The sequence below is a fragment of the Lepus europaeus genome, chromosome 21 (genome assembly GCF_033115175.1).
Source record: "Lepus europaeus isolate LE1 chromosome 21, mLepTim1.pri, whole genome shotgun sequence".
NCBI lineage: Eukaryota > Metazoa > Chordata > Mammalia > Lagomorpha > Leporidae > Lepus > Lepus europaeus.
Window position 1 is genome coordinate 20,832,522 of NC_084847.1, and position 21,888 is coordinate 20,854,409.

The window sequence follows — 21,888 nt, forward strand, 5'->3', positions numbered from 1 at the left end:
GCTTTCAAAGAAGACTTTAACTCAAACATGGGGCTCTGAGGAGGAGTGCTGAGCCATTAGTCTACCTGATAAAGGCCAGAGCTTGTCTGATGGCTGCCAGGGAGCCTTGAGGGATGGAATTCATGGTAATTGTTTTCCAAGGCACCAAGCCAGCCTGTTGGACCTGGAATCGGAGAAGGGTGTCAACCCCAAAACTCAGGGTAGACACAGATTTGAGGCTTCTTGGGCACATACTTGGCTACAGAAGCTGACAAGGAGAGATGGAGCTGTCCAACAAGGCAGCGTATTAAAGCTATGTTGAGCTGTACTGTGGCGCACACATTCTGGAGACTGTGCAGAGTTAAGTCCAGTGAGAAGGCGAGAGATCAGCTGGGAGCCGCACACTGCCTCCCCGGGTGTGACCTTTCAGACAAAGCACACACTCACCCTCCCTGGGCTGCGGTGACAGCTTCGGGGCAGCAGCACTTTGGAGGAAAGTGGGTTAGGAAAACAGCAAGGGGGCAGTTATTTACCCAAAAGACGTGTTCCAAAAAGCAGAGCTTCCGTGACATGTTAAAATGATTGTGGGTTGATTTTTTTGAGAGAAAGAAGGATGCAGGCAGTATGATCAGACATGTAAAAAAAAGACTGGGTATGGCCGGCGCCGCGGCTCACTAGGCTAATCCTCTGCCTTGCGGCACTGGCACACCAGGTTCTAGTCCCGGTCGGGGCTCCGGTTCTGTCCCGGCTGCCCCTCTTCCAGGCCAGCTCTCTGCTGTGGCCAGGGAGTGCAGTGGAGGATGGCCCAAGTGCTTGTGCCCTGCACCCCATGGGAGACCAGGATAGGCACCTGGCTCCTGCCATCGGATCGGCGCGGTGCGCCGGCCACAGCGCGCCAGCCGCGGCGGCCACTGGAGGGTGAACCAACAGCAAGGGAAGACCTTTCTCTCTGTCTCTCTCTCTCACTGTCCACTCTGTCAAAAATAAATAAATAAATAAATAAATAAATTTAAAAAAAAAGACTGGGTACTTTTACTCATCCTCCTACACCCACAGCCAGCTGCACACCCCCACCCCTGTGCCTCCACTTCCCCAAGGCCACCTCCCCCCTTAGATACCAGAACCTGGCTAGGACTGGACTCCAGCTCCGGCAAAGTCTAGAAAAGCAGGTGCAGAGGGAGATTGGGTTGGTACATGCTTCTACCACAGCAGAGAGCTGGAATATTTATTAGGGAAAAGTGGAAGAAAAAGTCCTAGCCCTGTCAAAAGATGGGGACCAAAATGATGGGAACAAGGGAAAGGAGGACTTCCCGGGTGCAAAAAATCTGTGCAGATGGGAACGTGCTCAGACGGTGCCCACCTGTTGTCCCTGGATCCCATCTACAGCCTGAATGAGATACAGCTCTCAGCTAGTGGGTGCTTGGCTATGGAAATTAAAAACCAGGAAACACAATTAGGCAGACACGGGGGTGAGAAAATAATTCCCTTGTGATCTTTTTGAAATGTCTTATTTAAGTCCCAGGAGAAAACCCTCAGTTTGGTGCTAGCAGGTCTTTAACAGCTAACATTGTTACTTTGTGGTGTAGCGCGTTAGGCGGCTACCTCTGATGCTGGCATCCCATACGAGTACCAGTTCAAGTCCCAGCTGTTCCGCTTCTGAACCAACTTCCTGCTAATGCACCAGGAAAAGCAGCAGATGATGACTCAAATACTTGGGCCCCTGCCACCTATGTGGGAGACCAGGATGGAGTTCTGGGCTCCTGGCTTCCACCTGGACCAGCTCCAGCTGCTGTGGCCATTTGGGGAGTGACCCTGTAAATGGAAGATAGTTTCCCACCTCTCTCTCTCTCTCTCTCTCTCTCTCTCTCTCTCTGTCCCCTCTGTGTGTATATGTGCGAGACCCTGCCTTTCAAATAAATAAAATAAACCTTAACAATAAACAAGGTGATTTCCTGTAACAGGAAGCCAAGCAGAGGGGAAAAAGAGACATATATGAAGGCGGGAATGCATGGGATGGGAGGTTGCTCTCTGCAGAGGCCATGTTTGAGCTGACACCTGAGACAGTTAGGGCAGGAGTAGATGGATGGATGCGTGTGTGTGTGTATGCGTGTGTGTGTGTGTGTGTGTGTGAGAGAGAGAGAGAGAGAGAGAGAGAGAGAGAGAGAGACCCCTCTATGGGAAATTAGCATGCATGAGTATCTGATAATAGGAGAATTTTCATAGCAAAGTGTGTGTGCATGTTTGTGTATATCTCTCTAGGTGTACACTGATCTTGCCTGTCTGTCATTTCTCCATCTGTTCTGTGATCAGACTGATTGGTTTGCAAATCTGTTTAGTATTTCATGCGCCCCAAGCTGTGAAAGTCAAGTCTAAATACAGGCGCAGTAGGTCGCACTGATGCATTTAGGATTGTATTTTTACACCAGTGAAGCTCGAGCTCTCAATTCAGGGACTGCACTTCCTGGAGGGAACCGCTGCAGGACAGCCTGGTGGGCTCTTCCTTGGGCTCCCTGTAGAAACGGTCATCCCGCAGTCCTGGTCAAGTGTGGGGGAAAGGGCTTCTGGGCTGTATTCGCTCAGCCCAGAGGATAAATCCCCTCCAACACTGTGTCTCTGTTGCAGCCACACTCTACAGCTGGTGCATGGCAGTATGGCAAAACACATTCGCTCTTCACAGCGACAGTCACACTTGTCCTTGTCAGATGCTTCCATCTGAGTGACTTATTTCCTGAGTTTCCATTGGCCCCACCAACACCCTCGCCAAGAAAGCATCCTGTGTTTTGACCGAACATCATCTGTCTCACTGACCAGAATCCTTCAACTGCAAGGAAGACACGAGTGCAGGTTATTTACAAAAAGCAAAGTTCATTCTCAGGATGCCCATGAGGGAACAATGAAGTGACCTCACATCAGCACAGGTCCTAAGGTGGCATTCCCTGAGCATGTGCAATGAAGAAACAGGCTTCATAGGTAACAGCAACACTGATTAACATGTGTACAGAGCACTTCATTCCTTTCAGGCACCCTGCTAAGTGCTTCCTAAGCAATAGCTCCTTCGAACCTCCTAAAATATCCTCTGAGATCTGAGCTCTTGCGCATGAGTCCTGTTTTATCTGATGAGGAGACTAGGGTTTGCAGTGGTTCGGTGGGGTTTCCACTGAGACAGAATGGCAGAGCGGGGGATGGACAGGGAAAGGAGTCGGCAGCACCAGCAGGAAGGACATTCGCCCAGGGTGCTCAGGACATCTGGCTACAAATGGTTTGGGAATGCTGTGCTGGGCACATCACTGGTGGCGGCTCCATCAAGAGCATATGGGAGCATTTTGAAAGGCAAGTGGAAGGAAGCACAGAGCAGCTCCAGACAAGGCAAGATTCAAATGTGAACCTGGCAGATTCACCTCCATACAGAGCCATGTCTCTGTTGCTCCAAGGCTTAGTGTTAGGATGGTCCACACGGTTTGAGGCTGTCGGGCTTAGAAATGCATCAGGGTTGCAGAAGCCGACCTAGCGAGAACACCCAGGGCTGAGACCATCAGCAGGATGCAGGTGAGGAGGAGGGAGGGCTGGCCACATCCCTGAGACAGTGATGGGCTGACACACAGCTGGGAGCAAAGCATGAGATAGAGAGACCTGGGGCACAGGCTTCCCAGGAGGAGCCCTCTCCCGTCAATGTTTGTTAAACTGTGAGCACAAGGTGCCCGGGCAGACAGTTTGACACCTCCATAATCATTTCACTGTTGCGTGTGCCCTCTGAAGCATTGAGTCTGAGGACGGAAAATAAAATGAAACCACTAATAGAAGTTGGCGTGTGAGGGGTCTGCAGAGGGTTGCTCTTAGCATACCTACGAGGGTGTTCAAAAACTTCCTGCAAAGCTGGGTGCCAAAGGATTTGAAATCCATGCATAATTGCTTCATCCTATGCATTTCTACGAAATTTTGGAAGTACCTGGGTATGAATACAGTATCAGAGAAACACACTTCAGATGGATCCTCATGTGTGGGCACATGAAATGTGTCCCATAATATTAATCTGAATCAAGGAGTATCTTGTCTTAGAACCTCTGGAGTGAGATGGTCTAATTACAAAGGAGAGAGTCATGGCGGGGTGGGGGGAGTCTTACCAGCTGGAGGGTACTCTTGGAAGCTGAGGGTGTGGGCAGGCAACAGTTTAGATTTTTAGATCCATGCTTCCTATCCTGTGGTCTTGATAATTATTGCAAGGGACCTTCGCATTCCGATAATAGATACCAAACATGATCAATTTAAAAATCTCATGTAAACATCCATAGGTACATGCATGTGCAACACACACACACACACACATGAACACATATACGGCAGCCATTCAAAAATGTAGAATCAATGATGACTCAGTCACACGTGCATTTCAAAGGACTGTTGAATTCATAGCAGCTTTCTTCCATATGTGCTTTCTAAAAGAAATCATTTGAGAAAGTTAACTGCTCTCATCAGGTGATCTACTGTTAATGACAGGTGATCATATTGGGAAAAGTTCCGGATGCCAGAGAGAAATGGAAACAATGCCTAAGATTTGTGAAGTGTGAGGTGTGGGAACTATGTAGTGGCTGAACGCTGCCCAGAAATGAGGCTACCCAAATGCTGGGACACCAGGATGGCAAGGAGAAGTTTCTAATAATTCCTTGGGTTGGATACCAAACCGAAGCACCTTGGTGCTCTAAGCCTGGGTTATGTCACCATCCATTAGAGAGGTGGGTTCTTTGACTCAGTCATCATTTACACAGGGGTGCATTTGAGATTCCAGGGATATTCTCCTTCATTCATGCAGTAGATAAGATTATTTTTGTACCTACTCTGTGCTCCATTACAAGCAGTGATAACAAGAGGGGGCATTTGCCAGTACTTGAGCTGTGTTGAGGATGTCTCATATCTTTTCTTATGAACAATTAGAAGATGCTATTACCCCCATTTGACAGATGATGGAACTGAGGCTCAGAGGTGTGAAATGAGTTGCTGAAAGCATGTATGGTTCAGAGATGGAAACCCAGAGCTCGATCCTATAAATACCTCTGATAGGATGAGAATGTAGAAGCTCCAGAGGAGGCCACTGTAGAACTCTAGAGTCAAGCTGGCCCCTAGCCAGTGATTCCCAACCTGGAACTCATGGACCACTCTGAGTTCTAAGAGATAAGGCTAGGAGCCGGTGCTGTGGCATAGTGGGTGAAGCCGCTGCCTGCAGTGCTGGCATCACATATGGGTGCCAGTTCAAGTCCCGGCTGCTCCACTTCGGATCTAGCTCTCTGTTATGGCCTGGGAAAGCAGTGGAAGATGGCCCAAGTCCTTGGGCCCCTGTGCCTGCTTGGGAGACCTGGAAGAGGCTCCATTGTGGCCAGTTGGGGAGTGAACCAGTGGATGGAAGACTCTCTCGCTCGCTCGCTCTCTTGCTCTTTTTGCCTCTCCTTTTTTCTGGGTGTAACTCTGACTTTCAAATAAATAAATAAATCTTTTTAAAAAAGAGAGAAAGAGAGAGGGTTAAGATTAGACCTCACAATCTGTTTATCCTGTTTCAGAAGTACAAACTTCGTGAGGGCAAGATCTTTCTGTTTATCTCTTAATACCAGCGCTGCGTCTGGTCCACTACAGTTGCCAAATCAATGAACACATGAATAATTTTCTCTCCTTTATTAACTAAAACTTGGTTCCGTGTAGTAACCTTGATTTTCTCCCATTAAGAAACACTAGAGAACAATTTGTATTTCTCTGATACATAAAATACAGGTAAACAAGTCTGTAATGACTTGAACGTGATGTTGGTTCTAAAACTCAGATCTCATGAAAGAAGATGTGGGTAGTACAAGAGATCAATATGGAAATCTGTTAAAAGCATGGGGATGAAGGCTTTCAGCTCTCCAGGGTAGGTTGGCTTTTCTGCTTCCTCGAGGGGTAGACTAATGTACTCATGACAATGTAGCCAGCTTGTGAGCTCCAGAGAAGGTGCCGCATACCCTGAATCCACCAGGACACTTTCTTTTTGGGGCCTGGTGCACAAACCATAAAATATTTGACCAGCTCCTGACCACTGAGGGAGTGAAAACACAATCAGAATTGGTGAAGGCTATCGAGTCCTCGTTATTACCACTTGGAAGAACAGAGCTACGTTCGCAAGGCTATAAACCAACCTGCTCTAGAAAGAAGTGGCCTGAGGAGGGTCTTTCTCTTTTTCCATCTTCCTTTGTCTTTTCTTGTGTCTCTGGACATGAAGGAAGCAGATGTTGCCTTGTGGGATAGGTAGTGTCTGTAACTTCCGCCTCTTTCAGTTCTGTCCAGAGTGGTTTGTGACACTCAGATGTCTTCAGAAGTAATCATTTATTATTTTCCCAAGTAGTTCTGTTGACAATGTGTAATACATTCTTGTATTCTTCTTCCTCTTTTGGAATCTCCATGGATAGTCTACAGACTTGACTTAATCATTTATGGTGATATCTTCAGAAAATCATCTATTGTTTTTGCTTGAAGAGACTCATCAGTGAAACAACAATAAAACAGTTCAATTCTGTGTTTGTATTACACTCAGAAAGGCAGTCAACCAACCTTACATTTCCCCTGTCTGCACTCTGGTCTTTCAGCTCCCACTGTCTTCCTAGCCATAAGCCCCCTCCTGCATTCCTTCACCCATCGCCTAGCAGGGTCAAAACTATGATCCCAACCACAAGCATTCACCAGCATCTATATTTCCCCTGTCTCGTAGTCATTCTTCCATAGCTACCTGGCACAAACCCTTAATGTATACCTAGTCCCTGGATACTGAGTAGCTTGTAACCCATTCATATATGGTTTCCAACTTCTGGTGAATATTCAGCCTCTATTGACAGTTTTCTTTTAAAACAGATACATTCCCCCCAGGGTTTCAAGACAGCTGCTTATTTTCCAATTCAAAGTAAATCTGACTTGAAGCCTGTATCACTCGTTTGGATAGAAGTTCTTGGTCATTCCTCAGACCCACCCCTGACACCTCTTATGGAGCAGCCCAGGAGGAAGATGACTCAGTCTTTCTTTGTCATATGTAGCAATATGTAGCAATCCACATGACAACACTAATGCTAAGGCTTCTCCAGTGTTTATCAGGAAGTAAAGCAGCATGCACACAAACTCATCCAATGTTTCAAACAGCCTTATGAGATACCTATTATCATTCCTTGTTATCTCATTTTGTGACTGTGTAAATCTAGACACAAAGAGGGTAAGTAACCTTCCCTAAGTTCCACATCTAAGGGCAGAGCCCAGAGTCACGCCCAGGCAATCTGGCTATACCAGTGGCTCTCAACTGAGGCTGATTTGGACCCCTAAGAGACATTTGGCCATGTTTATGAACATTTACAGTTGTCATGACTAGACAGTGTTACCAGCCTCTGCAGGGTAGAGACCAGAGATGCCACTCAGCATGGCTCAGGGTACAGGACACGCCCCTAAGAAGGAATTACCCATCCCAAAACGATGACAGTACTGAGGACAAGAAACTCTGGGTTGGACCTAGATCTTGGAAACGTAAAGCTTCTCCATGGTTTGTCCAGGATGTACCAGCATCTTTTATCAGGCCATGTAATAGAGAAACTTCTTACCTCTCCTGGCGATACATATTAGCCAGATCTAGGGAGTCAAGGATGGGCTAAGTTCCTTGGCAGTGGAGATGTGTGATGGGTTTGGGGTGGTGTTGACGAATCCCTTACCTTCCTACCAAGTGAGTCTCCAGAGGGGAAAACAAACACATTTCGCAGGAGGTCACTACAATCTGTAAATCAACAGTATAGCATCCAGCTAAAACCTGTGCTCCTTGAGTGCTCCAACTCCACTTCCAAGGCCCCAAGTTCAGCACGAGCGTCATCTTGGGTCACTGGGAATACCCAAGCCATCAGCCCAAAAACTTAAATATTGCCCTCCCTGATTCCATCCACAACCAAGCCACCAGGTCTCTTGACCTTGTCCATTGCTCTGTCTGTTGTTACCGGAGATTCTATCTCAGAGAGTGATCATCTGCCTGCTGGGCTCTTGTTCCCCCGCCTGGGGTCAGCATCCGGCCCCCCTCCTCCAGGCTAGTGCTCCACTTCCTGCCATCCTTTCCTTCATATCACTAAGTGGTGGGAGGGAGAATGGCCTCTGCTAGGTTCCATAGCCCAACTCTCCCACGTAGGAGCAGTGTGATCTTGGACAAGGCACTTAGGATCCTCTGAGCCTGTGTTTGATCCCAAGGGGAATATTGAGTGTCCTTCTCTGCCCCCTTCAATAGGACCGCTTCCTCTTCCACCTTGATGGAGTGTCCCTGGCAAAGGTCAGCATAAGCCCTCTAATCCCAAATCCCTGTGCTTGCCTTGCGTAGACTTTAAAACAACAGACACCGCTGAGAGCTGGGTTTGCTGTCTTCTCCAGGGTGGTCATGGGTCATTGAAACCTGGGATTCTTTACGCCTTCTCTCCCAGTTATTTAGATTTTGCGTGTATCCTCAACGCCCCTTCCCCTTTATTTCTTCTTCTCGTCCCTTCTAATCACCTTCCTCTTTTGCTTCTGCCCTGCTTCCTCCTCTCCTCTGTGCTCCGTCTGCCTGTCTCCTTTCTCCCTGGAAACGTAGCTAAGACAGAGCAGATGAGAGACGGCCGTCCTGACGGAGGTGCCACTTCTGACTGACAGACCACTCTAAGATAGGGGATATCCGGGCCTTTCCTTGGAAGAACTTACAGACTTTCGAAGGACAGAGAGACCATGTATGCCTTATCATCAATACATAGCCACCATCTGCTGCATTACAAGCACCAATAAACAGCTGATGGAATTAATGGGAGAGTGACTATGAACACAACCCTTTCACTGTACAGGAATTTGTGGCCCAAGAAGGGGCCATCCCTGTCCTAACTTCATACAGCGAGATAGTTGCTGCGTCGCACGCAGTCTCTATTTGCAACGTCAGTTTGCTTGACAGCTGTGGTGGCATGAAGGCATGCTACTTTTCTTGAGTCTCTGTGTAAGATTGGGCATCCCAAATGACTTGACTTTTTTTTTTTTTTTTTTTTTTTGCCTTCAGGAATTTGGTTATTCATGGATCTGTAAACCACAGTGAACTTTCCAGAAGAACTGGGCAGGGCAAAATCTTGGCTATAAATCACTGGACAGGGTTCATTTTCTCTCACTCTGTTTCCACACCTCCATAAAGGGCTCAGTGAATCGGATGGTCCTTGTGACACTGAGCCAAAGTAACATGCGAAATTGCCTTGCTTGGTGCTTAGCAAGTAGCACTTGCTCAATTGAATTTCTAAGAGAGTTTTCTTCCTCGGTGCAGAGGAACGGGCCCTACCTCCTGCCCTTGCTCTAACCACCATTCTCTTGGGTTATAGTTCATCAGGAGGGCTCAGAAAATATTGCTAATTTATGCATCATTTATTCAACTGGATAATGCATTTGGGAACATGTAAGGTGTCCACATAGCTCTAATTCAGACAAACCAAAGGCAAGCTCTGCCACTGACCCTTCCAGAGAGAATGGGCACTTTATAGCTAATACGTGTGATTGCCTTCTCCCTCGGTATTCATGATGGCATCCATTCGCTTCAAGTGAGGAGGCCCCGGAGAGACATATCACAAATTGAATGATGTAGCTTGATCTGGCAAGAATTTCTAGGGATTCTGGCTTGTGTCTCTGCAACTCCCAGTGGAAAGTCAGTGACAGCCACCTTTATAGCACACATAATGAGGCTCATTTTAAGATTCAGCTTTGCCACCTCCTAGCTGAGTGACCTTGGGCCAGTCATGTAACCTTGCTCAGGTTCTGCAGTTTGATTAAACACTGCCAGGCAGTTAAGCAAGAGCTCAGAGTATGTTGCAAGCACACCTAGGATTGAGTTCTCATTTCTGTTCTTATGGTTCGGGACAAACTAATCAATCTCATTGAGCTACTCTTTCCTGATCTCTAATGTAGAGATAGATAATGGTCCTTCTTACAAGAATTGTTTCAAAAATTAGTAGCTAATATATTGAGATATATGGTATGTTAGGCATTATTCTAATAATAGATTTACTTTATTTCTTTTCAAGCAGAGTAATAGAGAGGGAGGAGGGAGGAAGAGAAATCTGCAAGAAAGACCAGTCCTCCATCTGCTGGTTCACTCCCCAAATTGCCACAATGGCTAGGGCTGGGCAGGTGGAAACCAGGAGCCAGGAACTCCATCCGGGTCTCCCATGTCGGTGGTAGGAGCCCAAGTACCTGAACCATCATCCGCTGCTTTGCCCAGCACAGGAGCAGGGAGCTAGATTGGAAATGGAACAGCCAGGACTCACACTGGTGCTCTGACATGGGATGCCAAGTATCACAAGCAGAGAATCACTGTGACCTCTGAACTTCAACTCTCAATCACATGACCTAGCGTGGGGTGCACATTTGCTACGTGGTGCTCGATCCAGGCTGTAGGATAACCGTGCCATGCTTATCATTGTTCCTTGGAGCCCCCATGTGCTGCTGACCTGCATGGCAGTGGGGTTGTGCTTAGCAAAGCACCAGCACAGAGAGAATGGGAGTGGGAACAGGACGGAGCGTTGGATGGAGCCTCATAAACATTTGGGGCTGTGAGAGCAGCTGTGTGATCTTGCGGAATGATTCTCACTTCAGGACTGTGTGTTGACGCTGATGTCACGGCTGCTCTGAGCACCCAGGATGCTGTTAACGAGGCGTTCCAAGCCCAGATGCAATGTTTTCTCACCATATGGCCCGCACTGAAGTGCATGGTCTTTCAGACACGGATGGCATGTGACTCCGAAGCGCTGAGCCCTCATGCATGGAAAACTTGGTTAGAGGAGCCGTATCCTTCTGAGTGCCCCAGTACTCCCGACTTCCAGGAACCGTGAATTCATGTGTATGTTGTTGACTTCTGCATCCATTCAATCCAGGTAGTTGTGGGGCAGCTGCTCAGTGGTGGGTACTGTGTTAAGCACTGGAGACTCAAACGTAGATAGAACATTGCCTATGGCCTCAAAGACACTATTGGAAGCCCTGGAGTGCAGGGGGTTACCAAGGACTCTGGGAATTAGAAGGAGTAAGGAAAATCTTTGTAATGGAGTTCTTTATAAAGGTCACACCCAGCATCCAGACACCTTTCCTATTTGAGAGCACTCCACAGGTAGGCAAAGGACAGGTCTCACCTTGTACAGCAGCGGTAAAGAGGGGAAGACATTCTTCTCCCTACTCCCTAGCAAGTGGAATGTGAGCACAGGACATAAACGTTGACATAAATGTCAACACCTCCAACCTGCTCTTCCTTGGCTCTCACTCTCGTATCAAGATGGATATTCACTCTCTTATCAAGATGGTTATTCAATACCTCCAATTGGGTGTGTTACAGATATCTCATAGTTCAAGTCTACAGTCAGAGTTGGCTTCTTCCCCAAGCCTGCTTGTTTCCCAGTGTTCTGTACATCAGTAAACTGTGACTTGGAGTCATCTGTGACACACCTCACCTCCACTTCTTCCCCATCACTCACCACCATTGGCCTCATTTTAAAAATACAACCTGGGGCCAGCACTGTGGTACAGAAGGTTAAGCCTCCGCCTGCACTGTTGGCATCCCATACGGATGCCGGTTCAAGTCCCGGATGCTCCACTTCTTACTCAGCTCCCTGCAAATGTACCTGGGAAAGCAGCAGAAGATGGATCAAATGCTTGGGCCCCTGCACCCACGTGGGAGACCCCGAAGAAGCTCCTAGCTCCTGGCTTTGGCCTGGCCCAACTCTGGCTGTTACAGTCATCTGGGGAGTGAGCCAGTGGATGGAAGACCTCTCTCTCTCTCTCTCTCTCTCTCTCTCCCTTCTCTGTATCTCTTCCTTTCAGATAAATAAGAAATTAATCTTTAAAAAAACAAATAAAAATACATCCCAATTCTGTCCACTTCTGACCATGTTGCCCTTTGCACGTACATCCAAGCCTCCACCATTTCTACCTGTTCTCCTGAAGTGCCTGTTGTCAGATTGCTGCTTCTATTCTTTCCATACTCTTGTTTGATCACAGAGAACCATCCAGAAAAAAAAATTAAGTCACCTTCTCTCATTTAATGTTCTTCCATGGCTTCTTATGACATTTAGAAAAAAACGCCAATGTCTTTCTCCTGGTCTATAAGACCCTCCATGGTATACTCCCTGCCCATCTCCCAGGCTCTGTTTTCTGTCTTTCTTAAGTTTGCTGAGTTGGCTCCAGCATTACTGGTCTTTCCGTCCTCTAGCACACCAAGATTGGAAAAACATGAGCATGCTGAAATATCACATCCCATTGAGAACTTTCTGAAAACTTGGAGAAAAGAAATTGGGGATGAGAAGATCCTGAGATGATGCAGGGAAATCAGATCCAACGAGCAGGTGGAAGGGTTGGGTTTCTCCAGTAGAATGGATCTTTCCCCTTGTCCTATAAGGAGAGAGACCAGGATGATATAGAAATATTTCTTGGACATGAGGTGCAGGTAAGAACCCTGATGAAGAGAGAAGGATGGAGAAAAGGAAGGGACTTCAACACACACCTGCCCTTAGGAATGGACTAGACTTAAGAGAGGAAGTTCATGGCTTGTCACCCATCCATGTCTCCAACAGAGATTTATGGAGCCCTTGAACTGGTGTTGAATTATGTGTGCTCAACCGGTGAACTACAGACAAAAGACACATTCACTCGTTGGGAACTTGGAAAGTACCTTTAGGCTCTGAGCCCATTTCCTTCTCTGTAAAACTGCAGTGGTGATGATACCTGCTCTGCTGATTAAAATGGTTCATTGTGTGACGTCATAAAGGGCGCTGCACTTGGCCGTGTGGTAGCTAGACGGTAGCTGTGTGGAGGAAGGGCCTATGTCTGCTTGGTTCACTGTTGCATTACTGGTAAATGATGCTTTATGGAATGTAGGTGTGCTTGTATATATGTATGAATGGATGAATGAAAGAACGCACAGAGTTCTGAAGCAGTTTAGGAGAGGGGAATTGCTGCTTCGTGGATTCTGAGCTGATACTGGATGTCTTCTTCCTGACAGAACAGACAGAGTAACTGATACCACAACAGTTGGCTCTGGGCTCAAGGAAGCAGTCCCAGCACTCGGGCCCAGAGGCAGGAACTCTTCCAGATGATGAGCTTTGATCTCACATTTGTAGCATGACCCTCAAAACCATTTAGGCTCCTCTCTGCCTTCTCCAGAGCCTTCTGCAATGCCCCTTCTCTTGCTCCCTTTCCCAACAAGCACCGAGCTAGGCACACACTGTCTCCTCAGCTCTCTGGTTCACATGGTGGGTCCCATTTTACCCCTGGTGCTTCAGATAAAAGAGCCAAGAACAAGGCTGGTGCCATGGCATAGTGGGCTAAGCTTCTGCCTGGGGCACTGGCATCCATATATGGGCACTAGTTCATGTCCCAGCTGCTCCTCTTCCGATCCAGCTCTCTGCTATAGCCTCGGAAAGCAATAGAAGATGGCCCAAGTCCTTGGGTCCCTGCACCCACATGGGAGACCTGGAAGAAGCTCCTGGTTCCTGGCTTTGGATCAACCCGGCTCTGGCTGTTGCAGCCACTGGGGAGTGAAGCAGTGGATGGATGACCTTTCTCTCTGTCTCTCCCTCTCTGCATAACTCTCCTTTTCAAACAAATAAATACAATCTTAAAAAAATTAAAAGATCCAGGATACACCACGATCTTGATGGACTGACAATTAGTTGAATCACAGGAGATGTGTTCAAACAGAGCTCCATAGGAAACGGCACTGAGGTCTAGGTATAAGCACAAAGAATTCATGAGAAGAAAACCAAGCAGCTGCCGGCGTAGTAAAGAAAACTGCCACAAAGTAAACAAGCAAAAACACCTCCAAAGGAACAAAATCTGGAAATGGCTATGGAAAATGGCTATTTTGGGGGTGATTTTTTTTTTGTATCAACATGTAGTTAATACAGTCAGATCTCTGTATCTGTAGGTTCCCAGGCAATCCCCCTGATTCAGCCAACATGATTGAAAATATTGGGGGAAAAATTGCATATGTATTGAGCATGTACAGACCGCTTTCCTTGTTATTATTCCCTGAACAATAGTGTTTAACAACTATTTGCATAGCATTTACATTGCATTAGGTATTACAAGTAATCTAGAGATGATTTAAGGCATTCAGGAGGTTGTAGTCCATATGCAAATAGACAGTCCCCAGATATGACAGTTCAACTTCCGATTTTTCCACTTTACAGTGATGCAACAATGATATGCATTCAGTAGAAATCGTTTGTCAGAGTTTGAATTTTGATCTTTTTTTGTGTTACCAGTATGTCACATATTATTTGCAATGCTAGGGAGCATTGCAAATAACCGCCAGCCACAACCCCCACAACCCCCACAACCCCCAGCCAGCCATACAGTCATGAAAGAAAGCAACTGATACTCTGCAGGGCACTGTGTTGTTAAGCTATGATGCTTGGCAGGTTAGGTATATTCCATGTGCTTTTGACCTCTGATATTTTCAGCTTATGATGGGTCTGTTGGGACAGAACCCCATCTCCAGTCAAGGAACATCTTTAGTATGTCATTTCATGTAAGGGGCTTGAGCATTCGTAAATTTGGTGTCCATGGGGAGAATGGGGTGGTGCTGAAATTAATCCCTTTGGGACACTGAGAAATGACTATTTGTATAATGTCAGCTCTATAAAAATCTAATCTCTCCACTGAAACAAAAACCAGACATGGGTATGTTCTTCATACTCAGATGGAACTAATTAGCTCCCTTGTTGGTCAACAGCTCCTCAATCAGGTAATAAACTGTGATACAGCCTTGAACCAGCATTTACCAATTTTTTAGATCAGTCCCTTAATTCTCGAGTTTTTCAGCTTTTCCATTTGGTCAAATATTTTTTTCTTCCATTTTTCTCTAAAAAATTGCTGTGAAAATGATCTTGGGTAGCTGGCTTCAGTTTAAAAATTCTGGCATTGATTGGGTGCTATCCTAAGTGATTTACCTGCACTATCACATTTAATCTGCATGACAGTCCTATGAGGTATTGGACTCTGATTAACCGTCGTTTTTAGATGAGAAATTGAAACTCAGCATGAGCTCTTTAAATTCATTGAGGTGTTATGAGTCATTGGAATTCTGAAATCAGGCAAATGTGGTTCCCAAAGGCTGTGCTCCCTAGCCTTGCCCTTCCCAAAGAGACAGTTACATCAGTTGAGGACCAAACAGGTATAGCAGGTGCACAAACATAAAGACATTCAGAGGAATAGATCAGCCCAACCCAAGTGTGATTATTTATGTCCAGGGCTATTGCTTTTATCCAAAAACTCCATGCTGCCCAACATTATACTCTAACAAGGTCTGACTCCACATGAATTTTTCTACCAGGCAAATTCTTCTTGCTTAATAAAAGTGCTTGCCGAGAAAGCTCAAAACCCAGTAGCAATTAATTATTGACAGAGCATGTGAATGAGAGATAAAAGAAAAGTCATTCTTTCTCCACACACGCGATAGTAAATAAATTTAATTATGGTAGGAGAAGCTAAGGGATCTTCGTCTGTATTAAGTTTTATTAGCTGAGACATTTAAAAGCATGTCATCATAACAAAAAGGTCTTGTGTAATCCTAAATGTACCACTTTGGTGCAAGGCTCAGAAGTGAATAGACTTAATGGAGCACATGGTGGTAGATGGCCCACTGTACCAACAGTATTGAATAGGTTTATTGTCAATTAACTTTGGTCTACCTATGCCTATAGCAAATTGAATGAATAAGAGGCTCCTGAGCCTCACTGCCCTCTGATAGGCCTGCCATGTTGCAACTAGGAGGAGAAATGCTATCAAATTCCTTTAATATCCTGAAGCTCCCAAATAAGATAAGACAAACAGGGATAGAGAGTGGAGGTGCACAAGCAAACGTGGTAAGAGACCTGAGAGACTTGGAGTTGTGTTATGGGATGTAGAGAGGCTCACTGGGCAACCTTGGGATCAAAGAAAGAAAAAAAGCTCATACGTAGAACCAGACCTAGGTATATGACTTCACTCTGTCACTTCATTCTCAACCAACCTGGAGGTGAGTGTTAGGATTTTACAAATGAGGATAGTTAGGCTTGGAATGCGATTGTGTTTGCTGCGATCACCAAGTCTGTTTGATTTGCTTGTCCACCCCCTGTCCCTGAACTTCTTTCTATCCCCTTGCCCAGTCATTGTGCCTTTGGACAAAGTCGGGGATCAAAACAAACTTTTTCTTGAAGGGCAGAAGGGTCAATACATTGTTGTATGGGCGATACAGTCTCTGCCACATGGAGTTGACTGGGCCACTGCAGTGCCAAGACCGGTATTGAGAATGCATTAATAAGTAACTGTCACTGTGCTTCAACGCAAGTGTAGGTATGAGCATTGAAATTTGAATTCCTTACAATTTTGATGCAACACAAAATGTATTTGGTGTGTTTTTCTCAACCATTTAAAAATTACAAGTCCTTCTTCACTGAGAGTCCTGGAAGCACAGGAGGTGGGCAGTAGTTGGCCAACCCTGGACAAGATCATCTTGGAGTTTTTGGTGTTAGCCAACATTTTGTGAGACCACTACAATGATAATAATATTCTCAATTTATTAATTAAGCTCTTACACATGCTAGATTCTGTGCTAAATGCTTTCCAAACATTATCTCCTTTAATCCTTACATTAGAGTGTAAAGTTGGTACTATCATCATCTCCATTTCAGGGATTAGAAGGCTAATACATAGATAAATTAAGGGTGTATCTAAGTTAGCCTAACTGAAAAGAGGTGGAACAGCAGTTTAAACCCAGAGGTATCAGGTTCCCAAGAAAGAATACACAAGCCTTCTGTTGCCTTTCCTGATAATGCGTAGTCAAGACTACAGTCAGGATGCATGGGTACAAAGAATTCCCAAGTGGTCATTGATTTCATTTGGTAACTCCTCACTAGATTATTTATATCGTGTATGTTGTGCAAAGAAGGTAGGGTATTTCTGGACAGGAATAACCATGCTCTTCCCTTTTCCTCCTTATTCCAGAAATGTGATGCCCAAGACATTGGATGGGCAGATAACCATGGAGAAGACGCCTAGTTACTTTGTCACAAATGAGGCTCCTAAGCGCATTCACTCCATGGCCAAGGACATCAAACTGATCGTGGTGGTGAGAAACCCCGTGACCAGGGCCATCTCTGACTACACCCAGACCCTGTCCAAGAAGCCCGAGATTCCCACCTTCGAGGTGCTGGCCTTCAAAAACCGGACCCTAGGGCTCATCGATGCCTCCTGGAGTGCCATTCGAATAGGCATCTACGCTCTGCACTTGGAGAACTGGCTCCAGTATTTCCCTCTCTCTCAGATCCTCTTCGTCAGTGGCGAGCGACTCATAGTGGACCCTGCCGGGGAAATGGCCAAAGTCCAGGACTTCCTAGGCCTCAAGCGCGTGGTGACTGAGAAACATTTCTATTTCAACAAGACCAAGGGGTTCCCTTGCCTCAAGAAGCCGGAAGACAGCAGCGCCCCGAGGTGCTTAGGCAAGAGCAAGGGCCGGACTCATCCCCGCATTGACCCGGATGTCATCCACAGACTGCGGAAATTCTACAAACCCTTCAACATGATGTTTTACCAAATGACTGGTCAGGACTTCCAGTGGGAACAGGAAGAGGGTGACAAATGAGACTAGAGCCATGGAGAGAAGGCTAGTGAATAGCTCAGGAGGTTCTTCCCCCGAGTCCTGAACCCCCCGACCCCCACCCCAGGTTCTGCAGTTTGGGCCTTGCTGGAGAGCCATGCACATCCCCTCTTTGGTCTGGTCAAGATTGCCTCCAGTGCTATCAGCTTAGACAGAGTGGGTGAGACCCTGGCATCCTCTTGGAGGAACCAGGCTTGCCTGGGCAGCAGCATCTGGTTGACCAGATGGCCCCCCAGAACCCACTGCTCATTCCTGTCTTCTAGTTCATTGGCAGTGGCAGAGACAGTGTCATGAGTGATTATTCGAGTGACAGAAAGGTGAAAGAAAGAAGGTTTACTTTCTGGGAGCTCTGACTTTAGTTTGAGGAGGTTGGGTGCTGGCCCTGTGTCTGGCAAAGGCACCTGCTGTCTAACCCTCCTCTTTGGCTCCTCTCCACAATGCTGTTTATGACTGAGTGTTGGGGGACTCCTAGGGAGCAAGATCCTCCCCCTAAGTTGTTTCTAGCCTTCTCTCAATGCCTTGTGCCACAACCCTGACTTCCTCCCTCCCACATCATGAAGGGAGAAAAGCATGTCTGTTCCTCACCAAAAAGAAACAAACAAACAAACAAACAAAAAGCTGACAGCCTTGGAAGCCTTCTTTCTTAGAACCCCCAAAGGAGAGTTCAGCTTCTCTCTTCATGGGTATCCCGGATCACGGAGAAGCTTAGCATGTGCCCTGGTGTTAGAATCGGGAAGCAGTGTTGCCCTGAGGGGGGTGTTGCTACTGATATCAAAGCCCTGTGGTTGTCAAGATGGATGACCATGTCTAGGGTGGAAAGATGACATCCAGTCCTCTTGGTGGAGGGTCCCTCCCCTAAAGGCCCTGTCCCCCAAGTGCCATGATTCTGAGGCACACTTTGGGGATGGTCTTTGTCCCCTAAGTCCCCAGAGAGACAAAGAAGAGACCAGAGAGTTGCCCTGTCCCTTGTTATGAATAACCCATGGTGATCCAGTGGGGAGGGGACCAGCCCATCCTAATGTGTGTCCCCCACCTCTTCAGGGTCGTCTCATGCTTTATTTTTTCTATTCAGAGATGGTGTACGTTGAGGCAGTGGCAAGAGGGACGACTCCGTTTGTCAAGTCCAGCTTCTCCGTAGCGGGGGAAGTTCAAGGACTGTCTTGCAGACACTCCCATCAAGGGCTGCCAAATAAAGTGTCCCTTTCCATTAGTCTGAGTCCATTACAATGCAACGTTTGACATGAAGCACTTGTTCACAGATCTCCAAAATCAGGAATTGTTCTAGTAAAATTGGAAATTTGTATGAATGGGGGGGGGGGAGTTAAATCTGTTCAGCTGTTATTAAACTGTCATTTCTCCCACTCAATGAAAACTGTGTTGTTATAAAGCTTAATGCAACCTGATTAATGGGTTTCAGTGGTGTGTTTCTGCTGGTCACTTTCATCCCAATTCCAACCTTGCAACGCTCGGAGCACTGTTTCTGTGGAATGACCAGAAAGGCCCAACTTCAAGAGTCTTTGGGAGATTCTGTCTGTAGAGCGACTCATGGTTCTTGCAATAGCACAAAAAAAAAAAAAAAAAAATGGCTACTGAAAGGGATGCGTTGTGCCCTACCTTGATCCTGGCAAGACCAGGACTGCTATGCCAGGTTCAGAAAGAGCCTTGCACTGTGCGTTTGATTGTTCTTAACAGATAAGAAAGTGGTTATTGAACTAATGCAACAAGTATGTCTTCACTGTCAACATAAAAGAAGGTATAGATCAAAATGCCTGTGCACGCACACACACACATTTAAAGGAAGAAAATGCATGTTTGTTCAGAAGGGTGGACTGTGGGACTGATTGACGTGGGTCCTTGTTTTCTAAGCAGAACAAGGAGTAGGTGAGCTTCAGCTCTGACGACATATTGGAGTCAGCTGTAGAGTTCGTTCCAGAAACAGTTTCCTGAGTTCTCACAGAAGTGGCCCCCAGGGTTTTATGGCTTCCGCGTAGAATTTACTCTTTTGCAGTTGAATCACAGCTAGGTAAGAGGTGCCCTTATAACCCAGATTGTCAAGGGGTTCCTGGTGGTAGGAAGGTGCTCAGGGTGTTCACTTCCTGACCAAGAACAACCATTACTCCATCCTACCCCTAGTCTTTTCCACTCTTGATGGATACGCAGTGACTCACCCCTCAACTGCACCTACTCGCCATGTCCCACCTCCCTAACTATCTGCCTGTCTCTGTAAACTTAGAGCATCCATATCTTACTTGTGGCTTCCAAAGAAGCTACTCTGTGTATGTTCATATAAATATGTCATGTAAGTATGGCAGGCAAGTTAACATTTTCAGAAAAAGGTTTATTAACTGATTGATTGATTGATTTGAAAGTCTGAGTTACAGGGAGAGGGAGAGATAGAGAAAAACAGGAGTTGGGGAGAGACAGGATCTCCTGTCTGCTGGTCCACTTACCAAGTGGCCACAATGGCTGGGGTTGGGCAAGGCTGAAACCAGGAATCCAGAATTCTGTCTGGGTTGCCTACATAGGTGCAGATCCCCAAAGACTTAGGTCATCTTCTGCTGCTTTCCCAGGCACATTAGCAAGGAACTGGATAGGAAGTGGAACAGCCAGGACTCAAGATGGCACTCTCAGGGGATGCTGGTGTCACAGGTGGCAGCTTCGCCCACTGTGCCACAAGGCTGGCCCTGCAAATTAACTTTTTAAATTACAGTTAGCCAATGGTGAATAAGCCCTTTTCACTTGAGAAACAGAAATGACATTCCCCCCCACCCTAAATTACATAGACACCCTTGCATGTAACAAAGTAAAATTCTCTGGAGAAAGCATCGGAGGCCCAACCCTTAAGATTGTGAGGATTTTTATTTTTAAGTCTATTGGGTGATGTGATTGAAAGCTCTTGGATCTGGAAAGATGTGCAAACATGTTTCAGGTCTATTTTCTTCAAAATCTACCCCAGCTTGATCCTTGTGACTCCAAGAGCAAGCCACTAAGCCACGTCTCTTTCTTCAGTGGGGAAACTTGACAAAAGAATTATTTTATATCCAGAAAAGCTAAGTCAACTTGCTGAAATAATCGGGTTAATAATACTTCCACACCATTGAAATGTGAGCATTACAGCTCGTGAGAGATCGAATTTTGTATTTGATTTCAATTAGCAAAGCATAAATTATATTTAATTTTCTATTCCTCTCCCTTCCCTCAAATGGAAGACTTATGACGCAAGAAGGGTTAGCACATGTGGTTTAGAGATGAGAAAAAGATGGCCTGCGCCGCGGCTCACTAGGCTAATCCTTTGCCTGCAGTGCCGGCACTCCAGGTTCTAGTCCCAGTTGGGGCACTGGTTCTGTCCTGGTTGCTCCTCTTCCAGTCCAGTTCTCTGCTGTGGCCCGGGAGTGCAGTGGAGGATGGCCTAAGTGCTTGGGCCCTGCACCCACATGGGAGACCAGGAGGCAGCACCTGGCTCCTGGCTTCAGATCGGCGCAACGTGCCAGCCGTAGCGGCCATTTGGGGAGTGAACCAACGGAAGGAAGACCTTTCTCTCTGTCTCTCTCTCTCACTGTCTAACTCTGCCTGTCAAAAAAAAGAGAGAGAGAGATGAGAAAAAGAGAATTCATCCTTCCAAATGGTACAGAAGCCTTTGCGCCTGCATTCATCTTATGTGTCTGTGTTTTGCCCATGTCATTCTGTACCTGAAAGGTATGGAAGCTTTGACACTGCCACTTGGTCCTTCCAGCTCAAAATACAACAATAACAGCAAAAACATTGAACAGGGTGGGCACTGTGGTGTGGCAGGTTAAGCCACCACTTTGGATGCCCGCAATCCATATCAGACTGCATAGAATCACACCCCACCTCTGCTTTTGATTCAGCTTCCTGCCAACGCACCTGAGAGGAACAGACTGTGATCCAGGTACTTGGGTTCCTAACACTTCATGGGGGAGACCCGGATGGAGTTCCTAGCTTCTGGCTTTGGCGTGGTCCAGCTCCGGCTATTATGGGCATTTGGGGAGTGAACCAGCAGATGGAAAATCTGTGTATGTGTGTTTGTTTCTCCTTCTTTCCCTGTCTCTCTGTGTTTCAAATAAACAAATATTTTTAAAACACAAAAAAATATGTTCAACAGCCCCATTTACCTTTTGACTATATATGAAAACCAAGGTTTCAGAAGGGTAAAGGGTGACCATTCATGGGGATTCCTGCAGTGACGGCTCAACCCGAGTACCGGGAGTCCCAAACTGAACCTCACTTCT

The 21,888-nt window shown here is 46.4% G+C and overlaps 1 protein-coding gene across 1 annotated transcript in view; it reads left to right on the forward strand.

The window, feature by feature from the left end:
* Positions 1 to 17,623, forward strand: part of HS3ST4 (heparan sulfate-glucosamine 3-sulfotransferase 4) — a 429,048-nt gene extending 411,425 nt beyond the window's left edge. The window contains exon 2 of the mRNA XM_062180515.1: positions 16,987 to 17,623. Within this exon, the coding sequence (XP_062036499.1) occupies positions 16,987 to 17,623 (637 nt within the window). The remainder of the gene's footprint in view (positions 1 to 16,986) is intronic.
* Positions 17,624 to 21,888: the final 4,265 nt, after the last annotated feature.